This window comes from Neofelis nebulosa, chromosome 6 (assembly GCF_028018385.1).
Source record: "Neofelis nebulosa isolate mNeoNeb1 chromosome 6, mNeoNeb1.pri, whole genome shotgun sequence".
Classification (NCBI taxonomy): domain Eukaryota; kingdom Metazoa; phylum Chordata; class Mammalia; order Carnivora; family Felidae; genus Neofelis; species Neofelis nebulosa.
Genome location: NC_080787.1, coordinates 109,111,808 through 109,133,930, shown reverse-complemented (window position 1 = coordinate 109,133,930; position 22,123 = coordinate 109,111,808). Strand labels below are relative to the sequence as shown.

General features: G+C 37.8%; 1 protein-coding gene across 1 annotated transcript in view; it reads right to left on the bottom strand.

Annotated features, from left to right (window-relative positions):
- The window catches only part of RFX6 (regulatory factor X6), a 57,270-nt gene extending 48,731 nt beyond the window's left edge, over nucleotides 1–8,539 (bottom strand). Inside the window, exons 1-4 of the mRNA XM_058735070.1 lie at nucleotides 8,055–8,539; nucleotides 7,590–7,746; nucleotides 4,698–4,821; nucleotides 2,102–2,163 (exon numbers count right to left, since the gene is read on the bottom strand). Of these exons, the coding sequence (XP_058591053.1) occupies nucleotides 2,102–2,163; nucleotides 4,698–4,821; nucleotides 7,590–7,746; nucleotides 8,055–8,292 (581 nt within the window). The 5' untranslated portion in view covers nucleotides 8,293–8,539. The remainder of the gene's footprint in view (nucleotides 1–2,101; nucleotides 2,164–4,697; nucleotides 4,822–7,589; nucleotides 7,747–8,054) is intronic.
- Between the last annotated feature and the right edge of the window lie 13,584 nt (nucleotides 8,540–22,123).

Genomic DNA, 22,123 nt, shown 5'->3' with positions numbered 1-22,123 from the left:
TCTTTCTTCTACCCACACAATTCAGTAGGAATCAAATTCAGTAGAAATCAGCCAGTTAAAGTGATTCAAGTCTGATAAACAAGTTAGAAGGGAAGAGCCAATTCACTCTTTTTCAATCTGGCATTTCATTCCTCCTTCTCACACCACATACTGTTAACACCAATAGGAGTCAATTAAAGAAATATTAATTGGTAATCAATTATGTAGCCAACAACAGAAAGGATATAAAAATGAACGAGACAAAGTCTCTATCCTCAAAATATTATCTTTTGAGGGGAAGAGATAAGGTAATTACACACTAAGAATGAACCAATGAACTACTGTGAGGCTATGAAGAAAGAGCCTATAAGAAATCAAGAAATAAGAAAAATTTCAAAAGAAGAGGAAGTTTATGAAACATTCTTTTCTTTTCAATGGATAACCTTTCAAAATACCTGTAGGGAAAAGGCATTTTCCAGGGAAGAAGACAGCACAGATGAAAGAATGACATTTGGAGGTGAAACAAAGGGTGCTGGGCACTAATTTGGTGGGAGCATAGGCTCCATGCTGAGAGGTGAGTAGATGATAAGGTAGGAAAATGATTTGGGACTAAATCATAATGGACCCTGAATGTCAAAGTGAGAAAAGTTTGAGCATGACAGAGATACAATTGAATTAAAACTTTTAGAAGGCCAATTTGGAAAAACTGTATTGAAAGGATTGGAAAGATACAGTGAAAGCCAGATTATGAAAGTGAGAATGGAGAGAGACTGATTCAAGAGAATTCATAAAGTAAGATTTCTTTTTTGGCAAGTGACTAAAGCTGAGCTAGCCAATAAGGTTGCTCCTAGCCACATGTAGGTAGTGACCACTTGAAATATGACTAATCAGAATTGAGATGTGCTGTAGGAATAAAACACACAAACACTTAGTAGGGAAAAAGAATGAAAAATATCTCAATAATTTTAATTTTGATTACATGGTGAAATGATACATTGGACTAAATAAAACATACTAAAATTAAATAACACCTGTCCCTTTTTACTTTTTTAATGTGGCTACTAGAAATTTTTGAATTAAATATGTGGCTGCATTATATTTCATTGGGCAATGCTGAACTAGATGTTGGGACAGAAGAAGACATTGGATGAGCTAGAAAATGAATGGGAGAAGAGGGAAGGGGGCCTGGCAGTTCTGTGACAGAGAAACCATAGGAGAAGTTTTACATATTGATTTATTTTAAGAGGGCACTGTCAGCAGGTTCACATGCTAGACAGGTGCCAAGGAGGATGAGTAACAGTAAAATTGAGCCATAGGGTTTTTGTCTACGTAAAGAAGTGGACTGTTACCATGTGAACAATGGTAAGATAAGTGAGCACAGCTACTCTTTCGAGGAATAGCAATGAGAAGGAAAATAATAGAGCAATTGTGAAGAGTACAGCAGGTCTGAGATGCATCTGTTTTTATCAACATAAAAGAGATCTGAATCTGTTTGCAGGCAGAAGGAAAGGAAAAACTGAAAACACAGTGGACAGAGGAAATAATGGACGAGTAAGAATGTGTAACATGTAACTCTACAGAGATTGCCACAAGAGAAAAGCTAAAATTATCAAGAGAACTAACTTTATGTTTACATTAAGAGATGACCAAAGAAGTCATTTGTGGAGGTCATTTGTCTTGAAGGGAAAAGAAGAGGATATTGAAATTATTATCTGGGAAAGAAAACCAAAGGAAGAACCTGAATCATGCTTCAACTCCTGACTTTGGCCTTGCTCTTTGGGAGTGCTGTGGTTCCATCTGGCCACTTATTTAGCCATAGATACTACCCTTTCATGACACCAGTGCCTTCAGTAGTGGATTTAAGATTGTAAAAATGATTTTTTTTATCAGAAGAAATAAGATATTATGATTTTTCAGTATAAATTTTGCTTTTTAAACATTATTCCAAAATCTACTTTTTTTCTTTTTAGTTCTTACAGTTGGTAAAAAATCTGCTTCATCAAGAAGAGAACACGTGATTCCATTCACTGATAAAAACAATACTCATTTTACACGTGTCAATCCTCCTATACGGGGTATCATATGTACAGATCTGATATCTATGCTCATTAACATATCTTACTTTGAATGGCCTCTTGTTCCAAGTCGCCGGGTCGTTAAGAGGGGGAATTTCTGGCGAATTGTCTAAAAAGAAAATCAATTACTTTAGTTTTTAGGAAACGTGTGGTTCTGTTGCAAGCAACTTGTGGCCAGTTAATTCAAGAAAGTAAATGTTGAACTTTGGGTAAAATTTAGTCTGGAAGAAGTAATATTCTACATATACTGACAAGCAATTGATAAGCAATAATACACCAGCAGAGGCAGGGAGGTAGTTTTTTTTTTTAATATGATATTTATTGTCAAATTGGTTTCCATACAACACCCAGAGCTCATCCCAACAGGTGCCCTCCTCAATACCCATCACCCACCCTCCCCTCCCTCCCACCCCCCATCAACCCTCAGTTTGTTCTCAGTTTGTTTTTTTTTTTGTTTGTTTGTTTTTTTTTTAACGTTTTTTATTTATTTTTGGGACAGAGAGAGACAGAGCATGAATGGGGGAGGGGCAGAGAGAGAGGGAGACACAGAATCGGAAACAGGCTCCAGGCTCCGAGCCATCAGCCCAGAGCCTGACGCGGGGCTCAAACTCACAGACCGCAAGATCGTGACCTGGCTGAAGTCGGACGCTTAACCGACTGCGCCACCCAGGCGCCCCTGTTCTCAGTTTTTAAGAGTCTCTTATGCTTTGGCTCTCTTCCACTCTAACCTCTTTTTTTTTTTTTTTTCCCTTCCCCTCCCCCATGGGTTTCTGTTAAGTTTCTCAGGATCCACATAAGAGTAAAACCATATGGTATCTGGCTTTCTCTGTATGGCTTATTTCACTTAGCATAACACTCTCCAGTTCCATCCATGTTGTTACAAAGGGCCATATTTCATTCTTTCTCATTGCCACATAGTATTTTAATAAGATTGTTTTACTGCCCGTCTCAATTTCCAAAGCGAATCATACCAGTATCTGCTTTTGCTTCATGTTGCTTACTACCTTATGTACCTAGAGGAAAGACTTGAGTGTTTTTACAATAATTTTATCCAGAGATTTATCAAAATTAAGTATCAATCTCCAACTCTGAAAAAACACAGGAAACTTTCTCCTTCCTTCCAGATCTCCACAGCAGTGTTTTAAATTGTTTCTTTTCTATGTCCCTTTCTCTAAAATTTGCTAAAAATTAGCATCCAGTTAAAGAACAAAATCTGTTCTACATATAACAGGAATTGTATGATCTCCTAAGGGGCTCCATGGCAAACTTTTTGTATATGTCAGTTTCTTGGGGACCAATTTTGTAGTTTTAATCAGATTCTCAAGATATTTCATCACTCCCCAAACAGTTAAGATTACTGCCATAAGGTGGAACAAAACACTGCAAAAATGGACGTTAGCAGTTGTCTTATGCAACTTGCCCATTTTAGGGAATAAGTGAACGGAGTTTTGAAAAAATTAAGTGCTTTTCAAAAGGCTTCACAACAAATTTGTCACTGTCTAGGCCAGAACCTGAATAATGAGATTACCATGCACCAAATCACACTAACTCCCATAAGCAGAGAGGTTTCAAAATAAATTTATAAATTATTTGATTTTCAAAAACTGAGAAGCTCGACTATAGTATTCATTATTTTCTGGACAATGAGTCCCTCTACAGGTTAGAATTTAGATTTCAGTTTATATGGGATGCAATGTTTGAGCCTTAAGCTTCCTATAGTTTCTCTAGAATATCCTAAGTTCTTAGCAGAGCATGAAAAGAATGTCGAAGGAGAAACCTCTCCCAAGAGATTGATATCCTATCTTGATTTTCAAAATAACATCAACATACATAAATATGATAATGACAATTCTACAGATTCCCATCCTAACCATACAGTTGGGTAGAAAGGAATGTTTTTAAATACGCGATGCTTCACCAATTCTGTCACAACATTTTAGAGTTTGGGGTATAAACATACTCAGAGTGAAATGGAGAATCAAGGGTACTATTTCATGAAATAAAGTAAAAATTATTAAAAACTCATATACTTGAACTAGCTAAATAATAAACACAATCACCAGTTCCATTAACAAGATACTTGTCACCACCACTTAATTTTACTTCTCAATACAGGCTATACCATACTCTTTAATGCATCCCTCTTTGAAGGGAAATGTCACTGCTCAAATGGAGCTTCCTTTATTATTTTTTTAAATTTTTTTTAAATGTCTACTCATTTTTGAAAGACAGAGAGAGACAGAGCACAAGCAGGGGTGGGGGGTAGAGAAAGGGGGACACAGAATCAGAAGCAGGCTCCAGGCTCTGAGCTGTCAGCACAGAGCCCGACGCGGGGCTCGAACTCACGAACCGCGAGATCATGACCTGAGCCGAAGTCAGATGCTCAACCGACTGAGCCACCCAGGCGCCCCAAATGGAGCTTCCTTTAATATCACATTAAATCATCTGATAGCTAAGGTTCTAATATTCAAAACATATAGTAGTTCCAGGTAAAACCTATAGTAGGTAAAATCAAGATAAAATGCTTGTGAAACAAATTTCTTAATATTCTGTAAAAAAATGTACTTAGATGCATTTGTTTCTATACTGTCTTCCAGACGTGACTTTAGCGGCAAAGTAGTATGGCCAATATGTGTCATTTACCTTTCCAAAGGTGGCTGCACAGGCTGGCTCCAATTTCTCTTTCCTGCAGAAATCTAAATAGTGCGCATAAAGGATGCACCGTGGTAAGCAAACTCCCTCACACACAATGTAATTCTCTTCAAGCCTAAACAAAAAAAAAAGGCAGAAAATTAGGTCAAACCTTTTCTTTATTTCTCCTTTCCTTTCCCCTTTCACATTGATTTAATGACTGTTTTGAATACAGACGCTATACAAATGAGTTCATGAGCAGACATGAGTAGACCTTCTTTATTCCGCATATTATTAAAAGTCAGATCACAAGAATTAATGTTAGAAGAACAAGAACCCCAGTGAATACCTGCTAGTGGAGTCAAAATACCCTGGTCAATGTAAAACCACTCCTTTCTGGTCTGTATCTCAAAGAATAGGTCTTATTTCTGTGGAAATCCTCACTATTCATTATGCTTTGCTCTGTGCGATGCAAATATGTATGAATGGTAAAAGTGAGGGAGATGGTTTTTTAAAAGACTATTCTCAACCCTAATGGGCTGCCAGGTTTCAGGCTGGCAAATGCCTACAACATCTTACTTTCATTCCCAAAACCAGTCCTGAGCCCTAAATGGTTAGGGAAGCATGATGACGCATTTATTTGCAAAACAGCTAAGAGTAAACTCACTTCACTAAAGTCTGAAATGGTACTGATCTACTTCTACCCTATGCCTTTTGCTGTGATCAAGTACCATAATTGCCTGAAACGTACCACGCACTTGAAACATAATGTACTTCTCTATAGATGTCTCCAAATGTGACATACAAATTCAACTCTGTTACAAATACAATTGTATAAATTTTGAAAACTTAGACACAATTCTATTTGAATGTCTACATTGCAATTAAACATAATTTATATAAATGTAATAATGTATACTCAAGTGTTATAAATATCTAAACAGCAATCGAGAAATCAGAACTTGTAGATTGTATTCCCAATTTTCCTAACAATTCAGTAGGTGATATTGACTAAAATTTATGTACACCCATTTTCTGTATAGTAAAATTGTAATTATTACTATATAGGAACAACTCAATATTGAGCATGCGTTCAGATTAAAATTGAGTGAAACTAGTCACATCTCCGATTTAGCATATTCCCTAAATGCATGAGATAAAAGCTAAAGGAGATGTTCATCAGACTTTAAAGCATCAGATGTTCATACTTCTTTGAAGAGGAACAAAACAAAACCCAGTCAGATTTGCATCCACAAAACTAAACCTAGCTGACAGTTGAAAACTGGAGTTACTTAGATTTTTCATTTTACTTTTCAGCTCCAATTTTTAATCCCCAATAATCTATATAACCATGAGGGAAAATTCTCGAAGTACAAATAAGTCACTTAGTTTCTAGAAAACTCTATGTAACACTCTTTTATAGGAAAGGGGTGGAAAGTTCAAACAAAAGTATAGCATTTTAAATTTCAAAAAATGAAAATCACTAAGAAAACATTCAACTATTTAAAAATTATATTTTAATGGCATGCATAAAATGTCAACTGTTCATGTGGCTGTTTTAATGTTGTTGCAGGCGTTGTCTTTATCTTCAAAATACTGGATAATCCCAGCCATGAATATGGCTAATTTGGGGTATAACCTGTTTTTCTTTAATTATGATGCAATCACTCATATTTATAAAACAAAAAAACAAGTTTGTTCCCATCCACTCATTTGAGGGAAAAACTGAAAGTGATAATTCAGCAGTTCTCCACAATATATCTTTAAGCAATACTTCTGTCCCAATTATACTAATAAAATAGCTGTATCTAAAATATTCCAGATAATTAACTCAAATATTTACTGCCCCAGTGTATTTTTAACCAGTCAGTGTGACATCAACTTCAATAGTTAAGCCACAACTTTAGAAGAATATTTGGTTTAGATTTCAAATATTTGAAAAGGTGTAAGTATATAATCACAAAAATTTAGTATATGCAAACTGTAATTCAGGGTTTAAATAGCTGAAAAAAAGTTAGGGTTTTTTCTTTTTTTTTGCTAGATTTTTAGACATTATTTTTTTCTATTGTATTTTTCTAAGGTTTAGTTCATACCTTACATACATACAGATTATACAACTAATCAGTAAATAAATCTTTTAAGTTATTTGCTTGTTACTTGTAACTTGGAAGGAAATATATACTCTTATTCACACTATGTGGGGAAGCTTAGAGTTTTTACTTTAGATCCCTCTTCCTTTTTGATCAATATTACAAAATGCTCTTCATATGTAGAAAGCCTACTGATAAACTCTTGGTTTGAAAAGAGTTTCCATAAAATCCAATTCATGATATTTCATCATAATAAATCATATATGACAGGTGCTATAAAAATAGTTGAACATTTATTTAATAGAGATATTTTAACTGAATTTTCAATATCTTCTAGTTCAAATGCATTTCACCTAATGACCAGTATACAACTGTTAATTTGCCCTCATATGGATAAAGGCAATATTTAAGATCCTTCCTCCTTTTAAGGTGGTTTGAAGAATCATGTTTTATAAACAAAAAGACGATCAAATAACAAGTATATAAGGACCGAACTGATTGCATGTTAAGCAAATAAGTCATAAAAAGCATTCATTATTGCTGACATTTGATGAAATTATAGTTTATGTCAATAGTGAATAAAGTGATGGGTTTTTGTATTGCAGATCATTTTTCATCAACACTAGACTAGACTATGTCTCCAAACCAAACATTCATTAAAAAAAAAAAAAAAAAAAAAAGATTCATTTTCTTTTGGTATCTTAAACTTGCCCCCAAAGTTTGAGGCAGAGGCAAATTGGGAAAAGCAGATTCTGAAGATAGTGACTTTCAAAACTCAACGGGTGCTGAAAAGTATCCCCCGTGGGAGACTTACCACTGCAGGGTGAGCTGAGTCTGCTTCTTTTTATCCTTCATCATCTGCGTGACGGTTTTCTTCTGAGAGAGGTGTAGATCGGCTGCTTTGGTTTTGCTGTCGTGACTGTCTGCATCCTCTTCTTCCGAGGAAACGTTACCATTGCTCAAACGCATTTCTGATTGCAAGTTGAAAGGGTGGTAAAGACAATCAGAATGCAAAATCAGTGAAGGAGCCTCTAAAAGTACCAAACTGGTGCCAAACTGGGTAGCCCAAGGGGGTGGGCAGGGGGTTGAGACGGGAACTAAGCCAAATCCCTTAGAGTTCATTTCTAGGTGACCAGCGTTTTCCTGGGGAAAATACAAAGATCAGGACGGAACATTCTCCGTATGTTATGTCTGCGGTGTGTTTACTTTTCCTGTGGGGTGCCCTTCTTAGAGTTCATCCCCTTCCCAGCCACATCCCCCGAGGGGGCAGAGCACTCACCCGATTTAACTCCCGCCGGCAGCTCCGGGTCTTCCCCTCTCTCCGCGCTGCCCAGCGCGCCCGCGGGTTGCGCCGCCGCCGCCGCCGCCGCCAGGTACACCCTTTCCTCGGGGTAAATGAGCAAGCCCTTGCCCAGGAGCGGCCCACAGCACTCCTCCTGGGCCTCAGGGGAAACTTGGGGCGAAGGCTGCGCCTGCGCCTGCAGGAAGGTGTCGTCCAGCTCCGGGACCTTGGCCATCCTCTGGCCGCGGGAGACCTGGGCACCAGCCGCACGGCCGGCGGCCCGCGGAGCCCAGAGCCCAGGGCGGGGCGGGGCGGGGCTGGGGACCTGCGGCCGCGGGGGCGGGGGCGGAGACGGCAGGCTCCCGAGCCCCGCGGCGTCGCGGCGAAGGCAGGCCTTGCGCAGGGACTGCGCGGACCGAGGCGGGACTGCCTTTCTCCACCTGTCCGCGGTTCCGGCAGACGCTCAGCTCGGACTCCCTTCCTCACCTGCGCCTCTCTCCCCCGAGTCCCATTCCCCACATCTCCCCCCTTCTCTCCGCCCTTGCTCACGTCTGGCGCTGGGCCCGAGGGCACTTTGCACATTCACACCCGGAGCTCCCGGAAAGATCTGAGAAAACCCCACTCTCTTCCCGAGGGAAGAGCTACTGCAACTGTCTCCATCCCTAACTCGCTCGTCAGACTTAAAGGACGCACTGGCCCCGCAGCCTTGAATCTGCGAGGCCAGAGCACCACTCAGTCTTTGCACAACCTGGGCCGGGTTTATTGATTCTCGGATTAATCTCAGGGGTTGGGGAAGGCTCTCTTCCCAGTGACGGGGACGGACGCCATCGCATCACACACGTGTCCAGACTTCCCTGCTGGAGGGTGCACCCTCGAGGGTTCTGATCCCAAGCCTCGCCTCTTTCGAGGATCTAACCTTCAGCATGGAGGAAACGATTCAATTGTTCCCTGCAATATTTTGTGACTTAAAAGCATCCCTGACAATTCCTCACCTATTGTACCTACGGGTAGTGCAGTGGACGTTGCTGTGATGAAAAATGAAGCCGCCACATTTCATTTCCAATCTAAAATGGCAAGAGAGTCATGTGGGGTGGAAGAAAAGGTAACTTGTGCTCTCTTTAAGAAGTCAGGAGAGAGTTGGGGGTGTGTGTTGCCTGACTGCCACAGAATCTTCCATTCTTTCCATTTCTCTTCTTGCGACAAATATGTGCTGTGCTTACTCTATGCCTAGTGCTCCCCAGAAAAAGCAAGTAAGCTGTTTTGGTTCACACTGCCTCGCCACAGCCAACAACCTGTCATCTTCTTGTGGAGCATTCGAAAGAGAAATCACCCCTTAACCCGAATTTAATATTGAACTACATTACATCAAAATTTAACTTAGAAAAACCAAAATGGGACTCAAGGTCCCATGGCTGAAGGGTGAATTATAGAGAGGAATAATATGATCTAAGAGCATTAACCTGCTTAAGCACCCAAGATTATGGATATATTTGAAACGTTCCCTGTTTTTAGCACCACTTGTTGGGAAAGGCATCACTTTTCTGTTGAAGGATTTCTCCCTACCGGGTACCACCAGCAGCTGGGTCCAGGCTGGAGCCACCCACCCATTCATGCACCCAAACCTGGGAGGCTATACCTCCCAACCAAGGGACAACTTTGCATATCAGTTTCCTCTACCTAGGCCTTAAAAAGCCAAAGAACTTTCTCAGTGCCTGGAGCTTAGCTCTACAATACTACAGTTTAGAATGTTCCCCCTTTATAGAGACACTTTCAGACATAGATTAACTATGTGTATGCAAAAAGACTGCTATTTATATCACATAATCAGAAAAGAAAATATTCAGGAAAATTACTGGGAATTCTTTTTGAATTTTTAAAAATACAGACCACTTAATATCCAGGCTAAGTGTGTGTGTGTGTGTGTGTGTGTGTGTGTGTGTGTGTGTTACAGACACTAAATGAATATCTGGCAATTATCCAGCTGAATTAATCAAAGGAAACAAACCAAGCTCATTGAATGCCTTCCATGAACTTTTTTGTCTTAGTTTTAAGTAAACCATCTGCCCTACAAAATAACATGTAATTTCTTTGTGCTTCTAGTCAGAAATATAAACGATAGACCTATAATAAGTGAAGAAATTGAATCAGTAATCAAAAAAAATTCTACATATAAAAGCTTAGGACAAAAGGCTTCACTGATAAATTATACATGTTAAAAAAGAATTAATGCCAATTCTTCTCAAGCTTATGAGAACCAGTGAGAACAGTGCTCAATGGGGGGGGGGGGGGGAATGTCATTATCCTAAATTTTTACTTGTAGTTATTATAATTAATCTGAGCTCATGAAGCCAATATTTTAAAGATGTAATAATGATAAGTCATAAGATCCTAGGCAGGAAAACAGTTAAATATGGAGAATGATCTCTTAAATAGTGATGCTTAACATTTTTTTTTTACATTCCCTTTAAGAAATTTATGTAAGCCATAAACTCTCTCCCCGGGGGAGCAGGTGTGGGAACCCATGAATACACTCACATGCCTACACACAAAATTTTGTATGCAATTTGTCAGATCCCAGGTTTTAAAAAATCTGAGAAAGTTAATTCAGTTTTAAGAAAAGGGCATAATGACATCCGAAACAGGAGATTCTTGGTAGTTCCCCAATGACAGTATCTTTGTGACTGGAGGCACCACATTAAAGGGGAAAGAAAAGGAATTTGGAGTCACATACATTTTCACTCATTCTCTTTGTGACTCTGGGTCCTTAACCTTAGTTTCCTTCTCCCTAAGTTTTCTGAGCACCATTTCCCCAGCTTCCAACTCCTTTTGTTTCCAGTCCCCAGCTCCACCACCACCACCTGAGAGCAGGGACTGCCTTTGGCTACCAGACCACCAATGCCCACAGGCAAAGAGAGCCCAAGAGTGTCTGTCCACTCCCTGGGTATCCTGGGTATTCCTTAGCCAATGATTGATGACTAGGGAGAATAAAAGCCTAATTCTTTGACTTCATGGTAGATAAATCTGAGTTCCAATTTACAACACAGAGCTTCTTTGTGGAATCAGGCTGAAGCATCCATGCTGGACAATTCCTGAAATCCCATCCTACTTTGCTTTCTTCCTCTTCACTGTCTAGCTACCTCTGTTCCCTTGCCTGTTTCTTCTGGAAACGTTTCCTTAAAAATCATCTTCGGGGTGCCTGGGTGGCTCATCAGTTAAGTGTCTGACTTCGGCTCAGGTCGTGATCTCGCGGTTTGTGAGTTCAAGCCCTGCATAGGGCTTTGTGCTGACAGCTCAGAGCCTGGAGCCTGCTTCGGATTCTGTGTCTCCCTCTCTCTCTGCCCCTCTCCCACTTCTTCTCTGTCTCTCAAAAATAAATAAATGTTAAAGAAAAATTTTTAAATCACTTTTGTAGATGACTACTTAAGTTCTGCTGACAAAGACATCACATTATAGGGCTTATTTAGTAAGCATTAAATGCAAAATTATAAAGACAAACTTAATACAATGCCTAGAACAGCAAGCTCTCAATGAAAGGTATCTAATAGGGGCGCCTGGATGGCTCAGTCGGTTGAGCTTCTGACTTAATGAGCTTCAGGTCATGAACTCAGGGATTCCTGGGCTCTGTGGCTTTGTGAGTTTGAGTCCTGGTGACTCTGCTGCAGGGCCTGCTTGGGATTCTCTCTCTCTCTCTCTCTCTCTCTCTCTCTCTCTGCTTCTCCCCATTCATGCTTTCTCTCTCTCAGAAGTAAATAAACTTAGAAAAAAGTATCTAATATTTTATTCTACAACCTTATATCTCTTTTAGTGCTCAGAGGCAAGGAAAGAAATTCTTTTCTTTCATGGCAAAATGATTCTGAGAAACATCTTTCTTCTTACCTAGGCTATTCCTTGGGCTTAGTATGATCTGGAGTGATCACAAACTATGAAACTTTCTTCTGTAAAAACACATGCCTCCTCTAATTTTTTTCTTTTCACCAAGATTACTTTTTAAATATAAAACATACTTTTTATTCTGCCTTCAGGTAATAAATTTCATGTCATTGCTGTTTTCAGATAAAAGTAAGGATAGTTACGAACTAACAACACAGCCCAAAAATACACGAAGCAAATACTGAATCTGACAAAGGTGCCAAGACCCTTCAGTGGGGAAAGAATAAACTTTTCAACAAATGTTGTTGAAACAATTGGACATCCACATGCAAGAAAAGCCCTTTCCCACAAGATTTAACCCTCCTTCGTGCTACATACAAAAATTTCCTCAAAACAGATCAAAGACTTAAATATAAGAGCTAAAACTATGCAGCTCTTAGAAGAAAAACTAGGTATAAATCTTCATTCCCTTGGGTCAAGCAAATATTTCTTAAATATTACACTAAAAGCACAGGCAACAAATGAAAAAAACAGACGAGTTAAACTCCATTAAAATGTGAGCGTCAAAGGATACTATCAAGAAAGTCAAAAGACAGCACACAGAATGGCAGAATATTTGACAGTCATTTATGTAATAAAAGTCTAGTACCCAGAATATATAAAGAATTCTTACGATTCAGCAATCAAAAGATAATAGCTCAACTTAAAAATGGACAAAAAATTTGAATAGACATATCTCCAAAGAAGAACTACAAACAGTAAATAAGCACATGAAAAGATGCTCAATATCATTTGCATTAGAGAAATGCAAATTAAAACCACAGTGAGATAACATGTCACTCCCACTAGGATTAGAATAGCTGTAATTTTTTTAAGAAAGAAAATAAATGTTGGTGAGGATGTAGAGAAATTGAAAGCTTCACACATTGATGGTGGGAAGGTAAAATGGTGCGGCCACTGTGGAAAACAATTTGGTAGTTCCTCAAAAAGTTAAATAGTGTTACCATAAGAGCCAGTAATTCTACTCCTAGGTATATATACTCAAGAGAACTGAAAACATATGTTCACACAAAGTCTGAACACAAATGTTGATAGAAGGATCATGCATCATAGTCAAGGTAGATACAACCCAAATGTCCATCAACTGTTGAACAGATCAATACAATTTGGCATATCCATAAAAGAGAATATTATTCAGCCACAAAAAATAACAGAGCGCTGAGATGTGCTAATATGGATGAACCCTGAAAACATCACGCAAGTGAATGAAGCCAAATATAAAAGGCCACATATTGTATGATTCCATTTATATGAAATGTCCAGAATAAGCAAATCCATAGACACAGAAAGTAGATTAGTGATTTCCAGAGGCTAGAGGTAAAGGCTAATGTGGAGCAACTGCTTAATGAATATGGAGTTTCTTTTTTGGGTAATGAAAATGTTCTGGAATTAGTGGTGATGGCTGCATAACATTGTGAGTAAGCTGAAGATCACTGAAGTGTATGCTTCAAAATGGTCAAAATGGTGAATTTTATCTCAATAAAGAAGAAAAATTTGAATAAGCAAGGTCAGGTTATAAAGAAACAACTTAAGAATCTGTTACATTATTACCAGATAAAAATCACTGGTTTGGACAAATTTCACAGATTTGTTCTTAAAATATGAGCCATTACTTTTGTTATTGTGCTATAAACTTCAATGGATTATGTCTCCATTCCTTTTTCAAGTCTCATTTCTTCCTCCTTCAAACTTGGTTGTGCCATGTTAATTAAAAAAATTTTTTTAATGTTTATATATTTTTAAGAGAGAGAAAGAGCACGAGTGGGCAAAGGGCCAGAGAGAGGGAGACACAGAATCCAAAACAGGCTCTAGGCTTTGTGCTGACAGCCCCAGGGCTGTCAATGTGGGGCTCGAACTCAGGAACTGTGAGATCATGACCTGAGCCGAAGTCAGACACAACCAACTGAGCCACCCAGGTGCCCCTGTGCCACGTTAATTTAATTCTCTCTCTCTCTCTCTCTCTCTCCCCTCCCCTTCTCTCTCTCTCTCTCTCTCTCTCTCTCTCTCTTTGAGTTTATTGCATGTAGGGTGAGAAAGAAAGAGTGGGAAATGGAGAATGAAGAGGAGAAAGGAAAGGAAGTGTTAAGAAATGATTGATTAGATTGAAGGAGTCAGCAAAATAAAAAAGGTAAAGATAAAATACATCTGGTTGGTTAGAAGTTAAGACACCAAGCTGATGGCTCCAGTCTCCATATGGGCAGAACCATTTTTTCCATAACTGTAGATCAATGTAAAAGGTAAATTAACTGGAGAAAATCCAGGAAAGGGGTTTTCTAGGAAGCTACAGCCAGATTACATTGGGCAGTGATCAGGGCTAGGAAAGGGACTGTTTGGTTGGAAATAGAGTGGGTGGCAAGCCCTAAGGTTATTTGAAGGAAGAATCAACACTTCCTGGTGACTAATGGGCAGGTCTTGCGTGCAACAGAAAAGTTATTTCCCAGACTGCAGTCTTTAGGAGCTATCAGGGAAAATAAGTAATTTTCATGTAAAATAATTGCTCAGCTAGTGGCTCTGATCCTGCACCAGAACTCATTACAGTCATTGCCAAACACAATGTTACCAGACAGACAATGCATAACAGCTACCTCTTTTACCACTATCATTCCAAAAATAGACATGTGCGTTAAGCTCAGAACAGGGACTTTAGCCGGAACTGGGGCCCAGAGCTAATAACTCAGCCCTGAACCAGAAGTGTCTGTATTGAGAGCATGCTGCTGAAATCCATTTCAGTGTCTAGACATTTCATCAGATTTTCCTTGAGCTGTGATGGGATAGTCTTCTTAATTTGTAACTCTCCACACTGTAAATCCTAAAGAGTGACTGATGCAAATGTGTTTATTTTGTTGTTCTATGTGTTGTTTAGAAAAATAGAAATGCCAGAATGGAAAGTATTTGGGTTCTTGTTACATTACACTCATAACTTTTCTTCAGATTAAAATTGTTTCAAAATAAAATTTTAAAAGTGCAGTAAGCATTTTATCTTTAGTAAAAGTTGACCTACACTTGTTTATTAAAAAAAAAGATATTTACATAATTCTAGGGGTGCATATGTATACATCGAATATATTAAAGCAAAGGAAATATTTGTTTTTAATACAATGCTGTTAAAAACAGAGAGTACATTTAAAATATTGTAATTTTCACTTCCATAGCTAAAGTCACTCTATCTCTTATTTAAAGTTACTTTATTCAACCTTTACATCCAGTGTCTCCAGTAACCTTTGTCCTTCACATACAAATAACCAGTTAGCTCTTTCTCCATTTCCAAAAAGAGACAGTCTAATGGTCTTTTTTAGATTAATATAAAACTAATTATATGTTTCCAACAGTGAAGAAATAGGCTAGGTTAGTTTGTGTACAAAAGTAAATAATGTGAGGCTTTATGTGTGTTTGAGAACATTATATTGCATTATATACTATATGTATTATAATAAATATAGTAAATAGCAAAAATGACTTGCAAATCAAATTAAATATTAGATGCATATGTTAGATAGCAAATGATACATCGTAGATATCTACCAAATATTTGTTACAAAAATGAGTGGAAATGGTGGCGACTCTCCACCCTCTCCTCCATTCAACCAAAAATAATTTATCATGACCAGAGGATTCAAAATCAAGTAAGACATGATTTTTCTCCATTCAGTATTCTCAGTCTAGTGGAGGAGGAAGATACATTAGAATACAACGTGATAGATATCAAAACTGTGGTATGCACAAGGTTGTCTAGGAACACAGAGCAAAGAATGACCAGCTCAGGTGAGACAACCTTGGCCCAAGAAAGAGACGCAGAAGGTTTCCTAGAGAATATAATATGTGAACTAGTCTTGAAGGATTTGTATGCAATCACAGGTGGAGACAGAAGGAGTGGAATGTACACAGGCACAGAGTTAAGAAAGAACCTGGCTGGTTGGAGGAATCAGTTACTGGGTGCATTTGGAGGATAAGCAGCATCATGGAATGTGAATGATCATGAGTTGAGATCAGGTCTTGAGGGCCTGTTCAAGCTAACCAATATATCTTATAACTAATAATAACACATCATTGAGGGCTTTTAGGAGGAAAGTATAAAGAATGAGTGGATTGTGGTGAGGAAAGTTAGGAAGACCATGTGGTAAAACAAAACAAAGGCTTAGACAAGGACAATGGCAGTGAAGATAGAAAAAAAAAAAAAGAAGTGATTCAAGAACATATTAAGGATTGTATGGTGATTGTAACAGATTTTTACAGTACTGGCTCCCCCAATGATTCATGCATCCTCTATTTATGCCATTGGGTAATCCCATCCTATGTAGACTCTGAACGTGGCTATTAGCAGACCTCAATCAGAGGCTTGAAAAGCACTTATGCATTGGGGTTTCACTTCCCTCACTGAGGCTGAAAACTCTGAGACCATCACTATGTGGCCAAGCCCAGGACACCTTTCTAGAAACATGTCAAACCCATTATTCTAGTTGATAGCTAGAACTAACCAATAATTTTAATACTGAAACCAACTACCAGACACATGAGTGATGTAAATGAAACCATTCTAAAATAATCAGCCTTTGGCTGACTTGCCAGGTGAGTGCAGCACCATGAGTGAGGCTCATGAGTAAGCTCAGCCTAAATTGCTGACCCACAGAACTGTGCACTTATGAATAATTGTGGTTTCAGGCCACTAATATTGGGGATGGTTTGTTACACAGCAAAAACTGACTGACACAGTAATGGATTAGTTTATAATTTATAGCCTTGAATGCCACAAAAAGTTGGTTGAACTTTAGAGACATAAGAGTAGCAGAGCTAGTGGGAAAAGCAGTTTGAAAAATGAGTGTGGAGTGATTTGTTCATTTGGGGTGGGTTTTTTGTTCACTTTTGTTTTTTTAGGTAAGGAAGAATAGAACTCAAAGGTGAGAACAATTTTGAATAATAGAACTTACTTCAAAGAGTTCGTGTAAATATCAAATGCAATTATGTACCCAAAACGACAAATGAAAAATTATCACCTTATAAATCTGTATATATGTAGATTATACATACTTTATTTTCTGTCTGGCTTTAGGAATGTACACAAGTGGTTATACACATACAGTGCACTTTAAAACAGCTCCCTAAAGTTTCTGACTATAGGCAGGGTATAATTTTCACAGACATACTTCTCCTTCTATTCCCAAACCCAGAGAATTGTGCACTTGCTTCTTCAAAATGAAGTGTCCACATAGAGACACATGTTATGGGTGTAAACAGAATAAGATATTACAAGTGTGAACCCTAAACTGTCTAAATAAATTAAGCATGTTTAAGGCTAAACAAACTCAACTTTATTTTTGAACTTTTTAGTTACAGTATTGTATTTACCACATATTTTCCTAGTGGCTTTGGGGCTGGGGTGCCTATTACTCCAAATAACAAATTATGTGACAAGATATGCGAGCTTATCAAGCACTTCATTTCAACACATAATGTGTAGCCCACGAGATGAAGGCAATAAACTGTTTCATGTCATATCAGTGTTCACTTGGGAGAAATGGGCAAGACCAGAATGCTTCTCAGCCTTAATATTCCTAGCATAACAAGGCAAATAGTTGAAATTAGAAGACTTAACATTGGAAGCATAAATTTTTAGGCATGTTTTATCTACTGTCATGGATAATATAGAAGAAACCAGGTCATTTAAAATTTAGGCAAGTATGCATACATTTGATTTTTAATACTTTGTAATCAATAGCTGGTTTCAAATCTCTTTTTCTGTATATCATCCTTTAGTTGTGAAATACACTCTAAATGGTTCTTTTACTTAGAATCCCTGTTCCATAAATATTGAAGATTGTAGCTTTTATTTTTTCTCAGCTTTCCATTTTTTTGTATTTTATAAAAGGGACATGTAAGTATGCTTATTATAATCATTTTGTTGTATATAATAATTTGACTAATAATTATCAGTAATTTTGACAAATACATTGCTTTTTAAACACAATATTGAAATCAATAATGCTTTTCAGAACTCAGGTAATTTCCTCAAGCTATACAAGATTAGTTTTGCTTAAATCATTAATTTTGTAACTTGTCACTGAGTGGAAGGGATCACTCTGCCTACTAACTCCAGGCTGTGGTTCTAAGATTATGTGTGCAATGCATTTATTCCTCATCCCTCACCCTGTTTGAAAGCTTTTGAGCTCAATGCATCATCTTTACTGAACAATTTATCAATTGGAGTTTACTAAGTAAATGCTACTCTTTCCATAACTTACTGCTTTGAGGTACCTCTAGGGGATAAATAATCATAGAAGGGCATAATAAGTTAGGTCAAGAGAAAAGATAGTTGGTCATATCTAACACAAGAATTAAGATGATACTTCCTGAAGTTGGACCATCTGCATCAGAGTTATCGAAAGATGTGACCAGATATCCACCTCAGAACTAGGGAATCACTAGGGAATCACTAGGGAATCACATAAAATGGAATTTACCAAAGTGTGTCACATGTTATAAATTTGCAACATCAAGACAAGGAAAATTGGCCTGTAGAAGACATGAGGAAGGATAATGTGCCCCAGCCTAAGTCATAGTCTAAAATCTTAGAGAATGCTTTCAGCCAGATTATGGCTCATTCAGAAAGGCAGTGGGGAGGAGAGAGTCAAAGGAAAAAGTAGAGGAGAGTGCAGATGGCAGGTTGAGGAATGAGAAGGTGAGAACAACTTCTCAGGAGCCTCTGTGGTGCTTTCCTGGCTTTTCGCACCACAGCTCGTGTAGAAAATGACAATGTCTCTATAGCATACTGGGCTGAATAGATGAGCCTGCACATAGAAAGAGGTACACTGACCAGAGGTTCTGAACTACAAGAGACAGGGGACCAGTGCCATCTCCATATGGACACCCTGTTGGGAAAATGTTCCAGGGAACATCCATCACTTTTTGCTGGTATTCATCACTATATGCTCTTACCAACGCCTGGCACTGGCTTCAGCTTCTCTACTTGGAAGAATAGGGAGGAAGTTGCTGGGCCATTTTCCAGCTCCTTGTAAATAAGGACATGGTATAGTTTCTCCATTTCCACAGTCAATTATGGAATACTATTAAGTGGATATGGTGTTACATGTAGAACATTTTTCTTGATTACCGTGTGTACTACATTTGAATGAAATAATTTAATTGTATTAGAGGGCACGTACAATTTACATATCTTGTCTTTCCAGTTAGCCATTTATGATGATATTAAGTGAAATTTCAAGAGAATTTTTATTATGTTACATAAAATATGAAACTATAATATAAATATAAAATAAGAAAGTGCAAAATATATAGAAAGGTGATAGAACTCATTTTCATCCTTAGATGAAAATTATTTGCTGATCATGTTCGCATCTGAAAAAAACATCCTATATTCCAGGTTAAAAAAATAAAGATGAGGAGGAGTCAATAAGAGACAGAGAAGTCAAAAAGCAGGTGTGCTATTAACTTTTATAAAACCACAAATATCTAAAAACATCAAATGATTAATATTTCAAATAAAAATGTTTGTTGATCATTTTCCTAAATTCTGTACTACTAACAATGTGAGTTTCCATAATATATGTCAAACTAAGTTGAATTTTAACATTATATCTTTCAACATTAACTGGATGCATCAAAGTAAATCAGAATATGTAACTTTGAAAATAGTGCACCAAATTAAAAAATTAAATGGCACACAGTACTAGAAGTAAACTATAGTAACATTTACACTAACAAGGAGAGCAAATAACGATTACACATTTTGGGTAGATCTATTTTTAAGTTCTGTTTGCTCATGTCTCCAGAAACCTAACTCACCGACACGTAGGGCAACTTCATCAGATGTGAAGCCAAATTGCATATTAAGCCTGTTCACCAATGGACAGTAATGTGCAGTAAGCTTCAGTTTTATGAACTGGACAAATAGCTACTTCATCCTTACAGCATAGCTGTTATAACTGCTAATTTATAACTTAAATCACATCAAAAAGGTGGCTGATAATCTAACTATGAGTTCATTTTGAAGGGAGACATGAGAGACATAAAAGTTAATTGGTCCCTCCAGAGATAGTAGGGCAATTATCAAGGTCATTATGTGACTTGCTGGTGGACCATATAAGGAACATTAGATTAATGGAAAATTCTCCTACGACATTTCCATGAAATAATCTATGGATTGCCAGCCGCCTTCAACATTCACTTAGAGTTAGAAGTAAGAAAATTGAAGAAGACTATAAAAAAAGGAAATTGCAACAGTTGAGACAGGAAGTGATTAAGGTAAATAGAATTTTAGTTGAGCCAGGGTCATGGTAAGGATGGTTGCTGTTCTGACCTTGCTCTGGTGCATTTGTAATTAAAAGCTTATGGAAAGAAAAAGTAATTCCACAGTGCTGACATACGGCATATGTTAGACTTCCAATTATTTCATCATCCACTTTGATGTGAATGAATCCGAATATCAAGTTAGAAAAATTAGTACTCATGAAAATCTGTCGAAATATAAATGCATGTCATAGATAATGAAATTCTGAGTTTAACTTTGAAATTTTTTTTGATGTTTATTTTTGAGAGAGAGACAGAGACAGAGACAGAGCTCGAGCAAGGGAGAGGCAGAGAGAGGGGGAGACACTGAATCCGAAGCAGCTCCAGGCTCTGAGCTGTCAGCACAGAACCCAACACAGGGCTCAAACCCACAGACCCTGAAATCACGACGTGAGCCAAAGTCAGACGCTCAACTGACTGAGCCACCCAGGCGCCCTTGAGTTTAACTTTAAAGTTAAGATTATAAAGTGATTAAAAAAAAAACTCATGACCTTCCAATGTTATTAAGAGTCACTGCACCAGAGAATACAACGATATGAATGATATCTTCACTGCTTCATTTGGTGAGCAGCAGGCATGATGATGATGTGCTTTCTGTAGTGTAAACTTTGTGGCAAGTTCCCTGCAGGAAGTGGAGCTTCCTCCCTGTCAGAGATGCACTTTAACTCTTGTAGGGAGAGAAGAATATATCCAGGCTTGCTGAGTAATCAGGCTTCCCGGCTTCACTCAGCAAACCATCTCTGCACAACAGGCGGAGGACATCCAGAGAGACCTGGAACTCACATTCACCTGTGTACAGTCCTGAAGTCAAGCAGGGAAATAAGAAATGGTGATAAGAATATGGAGAATGAGACAAAGGGAAATGGAAAAACTCAAAAGCTAAGTGTTGATATATTTGAATGCAAATTCAAGACCCAAAGGAAATAACCAAGATAAACTGAAAGGAGTAGAATTTGACCTAATTAGAAAAAATACATGGTAGAATAACGCACACCGAATCCTATAAGCTAGAATAAAGGAGCGAGTTCTTCAGGAATGAAAGAATAAATGTGAAGCGTTTATTAATATCTATATTATTAATTATATATAACACTTTTCTCATAAAGTTTATTATAGGAATTCATTAACTTATTGGGTTTTAATAATAACATATCATATACCAACCACATTATATGCTGGGCACTACATTAAGTACTTTATACGTTATGTCATTTACCTTCACTGACTCTATGAGGTAGGTGCGAATATGACTTTTTTGCAGATGAAGAAACTGAGACTCAAAAATGTAAGTGATTTGCCCAACATCTCATGATTGGTAAGTGAGGAAATAAAGTGAACCCAGCCCTGCTTGATTTAAAGGTTCATATCTTAACCAGTACAATGTGAATTTTCTTGGACACCCATACCAACACAAGGGCCAAGTCTGTCTCATACATGCTTGGACTAGTGGTTCTCAGCCCTACCAACCCACATCCCCACACCCCTATTTTATAGTAAATGTTTTCTAATATTCTCTTTACTACACCAAAAGAAATTCACAGATAACCAAACATATATTTAATCAATGAAATGTACCAGCTCTAATGTAAAGAGTAAAGAAAGGTTATTAACATGTAATAAGAATTTCAATAGATACATACTCAGGCATGACATTGCTAAAACATTTTAAGAAATCTGATGTTTGCATCTAAGCATAGAATCACCGTAATGGAAGACTCATACATGCAGAGAGTTTTTTTGGTAACTAAAATACATAAGAGGTACTGCCATTAGTAATGTGATTTTCTCAAATAGTAAGCAATTGTTAAATTTCTATACAAAATGTGATTATATTA